Raw genomic sequence first — 11,670 nt, forward strand, 5'->3', positions numbered from 1 at the left:
ATTTTTAAAAAATATAAGATCTAGCAATCCAATGAATAACTTAATGATCTATATTGTTAAACACTTGAAAAAGAAATATGGAACAAGATATATATCAACAAATGCCCCATTAACAATTTTAAAATTTTATATAAAGGATATAAATATCCAAGAATGGGAAAACGGTGGAGTAAAAAGAATAGCGGAACTTTTAATTAATAATAAAATGTTGCCATTTCCAACTCTACAACACAAATATAATCTCCCTTCGAAGGAATTATTTAACTATCTAAGAATAAAATCCTTTACTATGGGAAAAGATTTTTCGGAAAGTTCCCCAATGGACCAGTTTGTAGAACTTCAATATAAAAAAAAAATTGCCTCTAGATATAACAAATTCGTTAGAAGCCAAAGGCAGATAGATAAAGCGCCAGCAATGCATAAATGGGAGCAAGAACTTAATTATTATCCCCGTTGGAGGACTGGTTGACGGGAGTACAAGCAGTAAAAAGATATATACATGGGGTAAATATACAGGAAGTGTACTTTAAATTAGTATACCGATGGTATCTGGTGCCAACTCGCCTTCATAGATTCCAACCCACACTCCTGCCAGATTGTTGGAGATGCGGTAGGGAGTTAGGTTCACTCTCCCACATCTGGTGGGTTTGTGAGGAGTTGAAATCTATGAAAATAACTCTATCGAAACTGGCAGATTTTATGTTTGAAACTCGGACTGAGATCACACCTCAAATGTTTTTGTTTCATTTAGATATTCCAAGAAGCAATATAAAACTAAAAATTCTTTGGATTCATATCTGTATGGCAATAAAAATAGTGATGGCTAGAAACTGGAGAAATATGGGTGCGTTAAACTGGCAGGATATATGCACACAGATTGATTACCAATGTAACATGGAAGCCGGGATAACCAAAATCTCAAAAGAAAAATATAATGAAATCTGGGCCCCTTGGGTTAGATTTACTAACAATCTACTACCCCCCCCCCCCCCCGCCCCCCCCTCACAGAGATAGCTTTGCGTAGACAGTAGAGAGAATGGGATGTAGGTGTGGACAGGATGCATTGTATGTATGGTATTTTTGTATGGCTGCAGATACAGTAGACTACTAGAGGCCTATTAGAAGCACGGTCCGTTTGTTACTTATAACTATCAACATTAATTCGATTACTATTATTAGTATCACTATTGTATTCTGTATTTTGTATTATTTCAAAGTATCTTTCTGTACCATTTTGTACCATGCTAAATATAATATGTAAGCTGTATCTGCATTCGAATGAACTTTTAAAAAAGGAAAAAAATGAAAATAAAGATTTATATAAATAAAAAAAAAGCGATTGAGGCAAACCCTTATGGTTGTCTGGTTGGCATTCAGGAGATGTTACAAGGTGTGTAATTAAAGTGCTGATTTCGCTTGAAATTTAGACAAAATTAAAACGTAGGATACAATCACTTAACCCCTGAAGTGCATTAGGATTTTGTTTGCATCATTTGTCCATGTCTATAAAGCTTATGCAGTTAGATGACTTATTTGACATTTTTGTCTTTTTTTTTTCCAAACACTTCAATATGCTCTAGGTTTGTTATGATCCTGGGGAGAATACAGCTGTGCCACCTATATGTCATGTTTCTTTTTTATCAGAAAATTAAATATAGAAATAAGGATGAATTCAAAAAACTTTACAAGAGGAAAAATAAATCTTTCGTAGCATGTTATTTGATTATTTTATTGTGAATGTTAAACTATATATTGTGTCTACATTCTAAAAAGATGAAATCATCAGAGGTTAAAATATAATTATGTATTTGGAAGACCCTTCCTTGACAATTATTTACAGGAAAGCCAATTGAGAAAATGAGTCCTTGCTTTAATGCAATGGATTTAAAAAAATTGGACAAGGAAAACTCATATACTTTACACAATAATTAGTATTGTTTACATTAATAAAATCTTAGTTATCTGGTACAATCAAATGTTTGTGAACAGAGCCTTTCGAGAAATAAAATGTGTCTTCTCTCCTGAGTGGTTGTTTGTAGTTCAGCTTTGACTGTTCTCTCGCATGTTCATCAGTTGATATAGATAATCCAATATCTGGAAAAAGATCAGCATTAGTTACCTTACAGGCGTACACAATGCGTATATACATGCAATAAATGTATTATTTACTGTATCCACAATTACAAAACAATGTAAAAGGAAAAGAAAAACTCTAGTAATGTACAAAGTGTGAGTTTACGCACATGTTTTAGAGCATATTTTATTTTGTAAGATCATGAAGGATTAATAGACAAAGAGATAAAACTTGCTGTGTTTTGTAAGGAAATCTTTGAGATTTTCTCTATGAACCTAGAAATCGTTTTTGTTTTTTTCCGTTAGGTCTAACCGTTATTTTATCTATGGTAATGTTGACATGGAGTACTTCAGATATTATGCATTATAGTTGGATCTGTATGTTTCATTATTATGCATATTTTTTAAATAGCCCATTTGTGATCTTAGGCATCAAATATCAAGTCAGCTAGCCAGCAAAAAAAGTATTGTCCAATATGACCCCATGACATCTCATGCCTCTTAAATTTGAATGATTGTCAATTAGTTCATAGCTTTTCATAGGTTGTATGTGTCCTATGTCGGAGTCTGTGAGGGGTTCCCTTGGAAGCTGATGTTTAAGAAAAGTTGTTGCTTCAGGTTGTTTACCCTCCCTGAGGTTAAAGGGTAATTCAAAAATGAACCCCTTGCTCACTGTGCCTAGACTCTAGAGAGAGCAAGACAGCATTTTGGATATGGACTGCTATTATAGGCTAGATCAGTCTTATATTCAAATGGTTTAAGTTCTAATTGTGTTGTTGTCTGTTCTCAGTATTCTTTTGCACCCAATTTTAGTTTGTTGCTTCACTTGGTGGAGTAGTTGGTTGGAGTTGAGGCAAATTCAGCATCTTGTGCATTTTATCTCAACATGATGCAACATGCTAAAGGACGTCATCTATTTCACCTTAGAAGTTATTGGACCTTCACCCCAAAACAAGCCCATCTTTTCTACCACAATAAGCAACTCAGCTGAATATATATCTTTGACTAAATATGGTATTAAAAACACAATTCATATCCTTACCAATAATCACACAGTTAATAAGGAATGAATCATGTTAAACATTCAAATGTTTGTCCAACCAGATAAAACCCAGTGTGTAACACTGAGTGCAGAAATTCATTAAATGTGTTTGTTAGAAATGTTGAAGAAAAATATTGCTGAATAGTAAATGCATTATGAGTTTAAAAAATATAAATGGTGTTATATCTGGCTGTGTTTATTTAGTTGAATAAGTCTTTTATATATAGATATTTCTTCTTGGGTCAAAGGATCGCGACATTAATATATGTCTATGTTAATGAAAAGTAGTAATACGCAATCTGACGTTCTTTATAAAAAATATGCATTTATTCTACTTCAACAGCAAACAATAATATGCTTAACAGATGGTATTTCTTAATGATGTTACAGAGAGTGAGATCTTTAAATAGTTGTCTTTCTTTTGGAACAGCAACTCAGGACATCAGGGAGGAAAGCGGATCGTGGAAGGAAGAGAGCGAAAAAAGCACATGGTCCTTTGTCCTCTGCCCTTTATAGCCCAAATTACGTCATAACGTATCATTTAGACTCTGGCCATATAAGGAAATTCCCCATATAAGACCTTCCCCAAATACAGCATTCCAGAATCCATGGTACAGAATAGCAAACTCCATCTGTTCTTTATAACCCATTAGACAGCTACACCTTGATATGTATTTGAATAGGAACATATAGAATATGCAATATTCTACAAATGGACAGATCTCAATAATTTCCATTGCTTCATATACTAGAATGCCCAGCTCTTGACCGGTAGATCAACATTTTTAAGTGGCATTCCTGGCACAACTTGAAGAATAACCCATCCGGGATGATTTTGACTCGTTTTACACAGAACAAGTTTTACACAGAACAAGGTTTTCAGTTATTTTTTGTTTTTTTTTCTAAGTGGTATTACTAGTTGCTAACATTTTCGTACATACTGTTGTTATATTCATTAACGTCTCACAGAATAATGGAAGTCTGAAATCAAGAACTGCTATTAGAGTTAAAACACACCGATCTATACAAATGTGGAGGGATTACTGACTATAGAGTCTCTGGCAAGGGTGCATGAGTTAAGGGTGGGTTTTACTCAAAAGTTATTTTCTCTAACTATGAACATGAGTTCTAATATCTGAGTGAATGCGTATGTAAGATATGTGCACGGTGCGAGAATGATGCAACAAAGCTGTATCCGATATAACATGATTGTGAAATAGAATATCCTGTAGCCATGTCAATTAAGTATACACACAGATATATATCTTTAGGTAACAGAACTGACACGTGTCCAATAGTTGCAATGAGTAGTTCAATAAGCTGATAGGAACTATTAAATGTTATTTTGACTTGTAATTTTCACTTCATTACATTTTCATATACGACTTGTTGTTTTTTCCAAGCATCATAATCACTACAGACTGGTTTAGTCATTGTGATGCCAGCAGTACCCTGTCCCTATTATCTGGTAATGCGGCAAACCATTAAGCAATGGTCTGGAATCTTATCTCAGTCTCTGATGGGCGCTGAGGGTCTAATATGGCCAGTGACATACATTCTGCTTCTGCAGAGATGCACAGCCAAATGCTGATACCAGCAGCCATTGATTGGCTTAGAGTGTCAGATGACCACTCTCATCCAATGAATACAGCTTTGTGCATAGAAATATTCCCAGAATTTACATTAGCCAATCCTTAACTCTTTTCCAGGCTGGCCAGGGATAATGGCCAAATGAAGCTCCCAGAGGTGGAATTACACCTCTGTCAGCAAAGCAGTTATTTGTATCTCTATGTTTTTAGAAACAACACTTAATTTACCAGAAATAGGCAAGTATTCATGAGCTACTATGTTTCACAAATCTAGACATCATACACAAGCAATGGGCAGTTCAATAATGCAAACTGTGAGGGGCTCACACCTTGTATTGTTTGTGATTTTGGCAGATAAGTGATCCTTCTGAATGAGAAGCAGTGGTGTCCACTGAAAATATTCCAAATTAAGCAGAAGACATTATTTGAATTGTAACACTCAAATCAAGAGAAAGGAAATATTTGGAGGAGATGCTATTGCCCCTCAATGCCTCATTCTACTGATATATTTGCTTAGGGAGGTTAAAAATGACAAAAGAAATGTAAGCCCAATGGAATGCTAAAAAGAATTAGGAACTTGGATATATTTGATCATTGCAATAATAATATCACTACACAAACAGGACTATTCACTAAACTATGAGGTTGTTTTTTTTTTAGCTAATGAAACCTGAATTGTAAAATCAAGGCTAAAATAGTCAAACTGTGACAGGAGCTAAGTTAGATAAGTTGGAAAATATTTCACAATCAACTATTTGCGCCTCAGTTTTACAACTGGGAGGGACGGACGGACGGGTGGACAGACAGACAGATAGATAATTCTATCTTCATTAGACATTCATAAATTAATTAATGTGTGATATGGAGTCGTATGCAATTAAAACTATACATAATATAAAATAAACACATTCTCACCTCTTTATAATTGTTGTTGTCCTCTGTGTCCCAGAGTTTCTTGTTAAAAGACACTGTGTCTCTGATGGGCTGATTGTTTCTAGAATCACTTGTCTCTAACATTCTCAATATACTGATGAGTGCCTCTTTCCACTGCTGATACCCCTCCATCGGTTTGTCAAAGTAAGCCGCAGCCAGGACCTTGTCCCCTCCATCGTAGCCATATGGATATTCCTCTATGCTCTTTTTTCCCATTAGGTGTCCTTTGAATACAAAAACCAGAACAAAAGGTGAATGGTATTACTTTTATAGTGATGTGTTACAGATTCTGTGTCAATTTCACACAACCCATCCCTCCCTCTGATCCTCTGACTGCCTGCTTGCCACTGCCTACTGTTTTCATCCTTCCTCCAGTTCCTATTTGCTGGACTTTGCTGAACTTCCTGTAATTTCATCTGGGATTGCTGTGTCTCTAGTGCAATGAGGATCTGTGTGTGTCTGATATGATGCTAAAGATTCCATCTGTAATAAAACCAGTGAAATAAAACTGGTTTGAGGCCTCCAGATTGGGAACAATCCCCAGTGCTAGCTACTAAGTGTTTGTACATTCTAAGCATTTTATGACACTTTCATGGGGAAGATGCAAATGTATTTTGTACAGGGAAGTTCATAGATACATTGTCATCGTTAAACAACCCTTATGGTTCCTCTGCTTCTCTAATGACGCAGATGATCTTCTCGTGCCCACCTCTACTCCAGCCTTGTAATGATCATATACCATATACCATCATTTTACTCTACTACTGCATGTCATGTACTCGATAGCAACAATGTATATAGTTAATTAGAAATAGTACACCTCTGTCTTCCCCTGTGGTGTCCTGAGCATTATTTGACTGTATCATAATTATGTAAAAACACATGTACTCTCTTTAGATTGTAAGCTCATTTGACCATTCCTTATGACGAGTCCTCAAACTCCAGCCCCCCAGATGTTGCTTAACTACAACTCCCATGATTCTCTGGCTATCTATGCAATTCAAAGAATCATGGGAGTTGTAGTTCAGCAACATCTGGGGGGCCGGAGTTTGAGGACCCATGCCTTACGACATCCAGTCCCTTACTTACATTTGTCATCATTCATTGGTATGTCTTATTTACAAATTGTACATTTCAATTTTGAAATACACTAACTGCAAAAGACACAAAGACAAAGAGACAGACAGACAGAGTGGGGATGCGCAATCTTCAGAAAGTTTGGTGCTGTATACAGCAGCTACAACCAAAAGCCACCTCTACTTTTATTAGATCAAGCACAAAGTCCCACCAATGTATAGCGAATATATATCTTCAAAGAGAGATTTTTTTTTTATATTAGTTTTGCTTTTAATTTCTAAATGTAAAGATTCCGCAGGAAAAGAATGAAAATATTGTAGAGAAATTACTAGATAAATTGAAATGACCTTTTTAGCAAATGCAAGATAAACAAATAATATTATTAAAACGTATTCTTGTGAAAACAAATGTGTTCGTTTAAATCATTATAAGGAAAAAATAAAATGCAATATAATTTAAATATATTTAAAGATCTGAACCCGAAATTCATGGAAAATAATTTCATTAACTTATAAATCTCTTAACAAACAGAGATGTTTTATTACATTATTTAAACCTTTACATTTTAAAATATCCCAATTTTGGCAAATAGATAAAAAATAATGAGGGTGATCAGTTTAATGTAACAGAGCTATGTACACAATGCTTGTTTAAATACTAAAATGTACATTTTTATTTTAAATATTCTTGTATGCCATTAAACTTGCACAGTGAATAGACAAATCGTTGTCTGTCTGTCTGTCTTTACATCTCTGTCTTTATCTGTCTGTCTATCTATCTAGCTAATATTATCAATTAATGTAGCCTGATATTGATACAAGAGTGTTGGTAACTGTTTTTTAAGGAAGTTTTATAATATAGGAAATATTATTCTAATAGTAAGTTAACAGAAACTTAGTTTTTCTCCATTTGGTTAAAATTCGTTCCTTGAAATTATTTTCTAACTGCACATTCGTAGAATAGAATTGATTTATAACTTATTTTAAAATGACCAATGCAGTCTTTAGATATGGCCAGTATGTTTCTAAGCTGTACCATTGGTGCACATATTAATTATATCAATGCATCCTACAGTGTCAGACTGAGCAAATGGTCTGTAACGAGAACTAAATAAACTAAAACGAAATAAGTTGTAGAGCACATGTAGATAGAGCTACATTTTATCAGAAATGCCTTATGTTTAAATATCTGTAGATAAAGACTTTATAATATGATGTGACTCAGAGGAGGACTGTATACCCGTCTAATTCATTTCGGGTTCAACCCCAGTATGTTGGATAGCTAGAGAATCCTAGTAATTAGCATCTTAATTAACATGATGTAAATGTAAGAGGAAAAAAAGCCAATTACAAAGTATCATCTATACCAGATGTGCACGTTGTGTACAGGATATAACTCCAACAGATAAACACATTGTACACGCAGTATAACTTCATTAGCAGATACACACGTTATATGTACAATATAACATTATTAACAGATAGACACGTTATATGTACAATATAAAATGATTAACAGATAGACACGTTATATGTACAATATAACATGATTACCAGATAGACACGTTATATGTACAATATAACATCATTATCAAATAGAGGCATTGGATATATAATATAACATTATCAGATGGACACACTGTATATATATATATATATATATATATATATATATATATATATATATATATATATATATATATATATATATATATATATATATATATATATATATATATATATAATATAGCATTATTAGCAAGTAGTCACGCTGTATATACAATATAATATTATTAGATAGACACGTTATATGTACAATATAACATTATTAGCAGGTAGTCACGTTATATGTACAATATAATACTATTAACAGATAGACACTTTGTATATGCAATATAATACTATTAACAGATAGACACTTTGTATATGCAATATAACATTATTAGCAGACAGAGGCATTGGAAATACAATATAACATTATCAGATAGACACGCTGTATATACAATATAACGTCATTTACAGATAGACACGTTTTATGTATAATATAACATCATTAGCAGATAGAGGCATTGGGTATATAATATAACATTATCAGCTGGACACACTGTATATTTAGTATAATATTAGTAGCATATACACACGTTGTATATAGAAAAAAAAAGTATAATTAAAAGATCGAGGCATTGGATATACAACATAACATCAGATAGACACTTTGTATATACAGTACAGCATCATTAGCAGATAGAGGCATTAGATATACAATATAACATTATCAGATAGACACTTTGTATATCCATAATATAACATCATTATCAGACAGACACTTTGTATATCCATAATATAACATCATTATCAGACAGACTGGCTGAATACAGACAGATACAATGTATACTATGTATGGGCATACACAGCACAGCAGCAATTTTAATATTGATATGTCAATGTTTATTATTAGTTAATTGGGGGCTCATGAGGGGACACGGCATAAGCAGGGTATGGGACTCACAATTAGTATATTTATTACTCAGTGTTACTGCTAGTAATTGTATCAGTACAGCGCCAATCTATTGCTCAGCCCAACATTCTAGAACTGTTACAGTACATTTCTTTAACCATTAAGCACATTACTACAAAAAAAAAAAAAAAAAGAACTTGTAACCCTTCTCTGACGAAATGATTGCCGCTCAGTTCAACCCTCACTCATACTGACTTGGAACAGGACAACATGGCTGCTATTTACGAAGTAATGAGCAATCAGACAGGAGCTCAATCTGTCTTTATGTTTCACTTACCATAGAAGACTATTATTTAAGCATGAGGTGCCGACATATACCGCAACGCTGCTCAATAGGTGGACTATCAGCCAGCAGTCGTAACAAGACAGGATGGATTTATAGGTGCAGAAAGTACCGAGAGCCCTGTTAAAAGGAGCTTACAATCTAAGGATACAGAACAAGCGAAGCTCATAATAAGACAAAGGAACTCACCTACAGCCCAGTGGCTGCCCCGGGGGGATATTTTGGAGAGAGAAGAGGGGTCGATATTTTGCTGTGGTGCAGGGACTGCCTGAGCTAAATGGACCCTGAAGAGAGCCAGCGTGCAGAGGAAGAGGGAGAAGAGAGTGCGATATTTCCAAAAAACTAGAACTCCTTCCATCATCTGACTGTTACAGGAGCTGTCTGAGGTGCTGAGCTGGGATCAGGAGTTGGCTGTGGAACTTGTGTTGGATCAGGTGCTGAGTTCGGAGCTGGAGTGGGAATCAGGATCTGTCTGGGAAACTGAGATGGGATCAGGAGCAGTCTGTGCAGCTTGGGTTGGATCAGGAGCAGTCTGTGCAGCTTGGGTCGGATCAGGAAAAGTCTGTGCAGCTTGAATTGGATCAGGAGCAGGCTGTGGAGCTGAGATGGGATCAGGAGCTGTCTGTGGTGCTGAAACTTGAGTCTGACACTGGCTGGCGTATTCTTGTTGTTTCCCTTCGTTCCTTTATCTTAGTTGTATTGTCTTTCCCCGAGCTGCATTTATAAGTGATAGAGGTAGGTCTGGTTTCAGAATTTATGATGCTGTCTCCTCCCTTTTCCAATAACTTGCTGACCTCAAACAGCACCCAGTCCTGCAGATATCTCCAGTATCCAGTGTGAGTCATATATGCCAATAACCCCTCACAATCCATGTCACTCAAATCTTATTACTATTTGTTTCCAATAATAAATATTGTTCTGCTTCCTCCTCTCTCTGCAACTGATAGTGTGTTCAGATAGTAATCACACCTTTTAATGCTCACACCTTTCACCAAATGTTCATCAGGTACCATTGCCAGTGTTTGCTTGGGCTGTGCATTATCCGGACTAGTAACTACATTTATCAGCTGCTAGAACACTGCTGGAAATCAGTCTTCAGAAGATAAAATGTTAGATAAATGGCATGTTAGAATTAAATTAGCCTTGTCACATGAGACAGATGTTCTCTCTCTCTCTCTCTCTCTCTCTCTCTCTCTCTCTCTCTCTCTCTCATATTTAGTTACGTTATTGTTGTCCAAAATGTTTAAATGGGACACATATAGTTAGATTAGGTTGCTTATGATCTGTATAGTAAGGATGGGATCTTTATAGTTAATTTAGGATTGATATAGGATCTATACTGTTTGGGTAGGGTATTTTTAATTGTGATAGGGCGTAATTATATAGTTAGTTTAGGATGTCTACATAATTCAGTTAGGGCCTAATTAGTTGGGCTATGATCTGTTTAGTTAGATTAGGATCTATATTTGTTGGTTAGGATCTATAGAGCTAACAGGACAGAGAAGAGGAAAGGGTTGACCAGTCCTGACTTTGTGAAACCTAGCAGATTTGCCCGTTTGAGTGAAGATGTTGGGAGCATCAGCTCAGGAGTAGCTGTACTAGAGGAAGCTTTCCCTTCTAACAGCTATGGGAACAGCCCCTCTTGTACGGATGGCTAGACAGGTTGTGGAGGTAGGGGACTCAATTATTAAGAGAGTAGAAAGGGTAATCTGATGCTCTGATCAGCTCAACTGGGCAGTTTGCTGTCTCCCGGGTGATTGGGTCCGGCATGCTGCTGACAGAGTGGATGGATTATTTGGAGTGGCTGGAGATGGCCACTTTTAATGTCATGGTCCATATTACCAATGACAAAGTTAGAGGAAGATTGAGGACTCTAAAGAATGAGTTCAGGGAATTAGATAGCACACTTAAGAAAAGAACCTCCAATGAGGTATTTTCTGATATAATACCTGTGCCACACGCTACAATGGAAAGGCTGCAGTAGATTAAATAGGTCAATGCGTGGCTGAAGTCTTGGTCCAGGAATGAGGGTTTTAGATTTTTAGAGCACTGGGCCAATTTTGAGTTTGGGTACAATCTTTATAGCGATGATGGATTGCACCTAAACAGGAGAGGGTCTGCCGTGCTGGGGGACAGGATGGCTATAAGGTTGGAGG

The 11,670-nt window shown here is 35.6% G+C and overlaps 1 protein-coding gene across 1 annotated transcript; it reads right to left on the reverse strand.

Annotated features, from left to right (window-relative positions):
- Positions 1–1,849: 1,849 nt before the first annotated feature.
- GRP (gastrin releasing peptide) lies at positions 1,850–10,300 on the reverse strand. Its single transcript, XM_063456833.1, has 3 exons — positions 9,704–10,300; positions 5,620–5,861; positions 1,850–2,094 (listed from the first exon to the last, which is right to left on the reverse strand). Exons 1-3 carry the CDS (start codon positions 9,873–9,875, stop codon positions 2,041–2,043), a joined length of 468 nt encoding a protein of 155 aa, XP_063312903.1. The 5' UTR covers positions 9,876–10,300; the 3' UTR covers positions 1,850–2,040.
- Between the last annotated feature and the right edge of the window lie 1,370 nt (positions 10,301–11,670).

The sequence above is a fragment of the Pelobates fuscus genome, chromosome 5 (assembly GCF_036172605.1).
Source record: "Pelobates fuscus isolate aPelFus1 chromosome 5, aPelFus1.pri, whole genome shotgun sequence".
In the NCBI taxonomy this organism is placed as follows: Eukaryota; Metazoa; Chordata; class Amphibia; order Anura; family Pelobatidae; genus Pelobates; species Pelobates fuscus.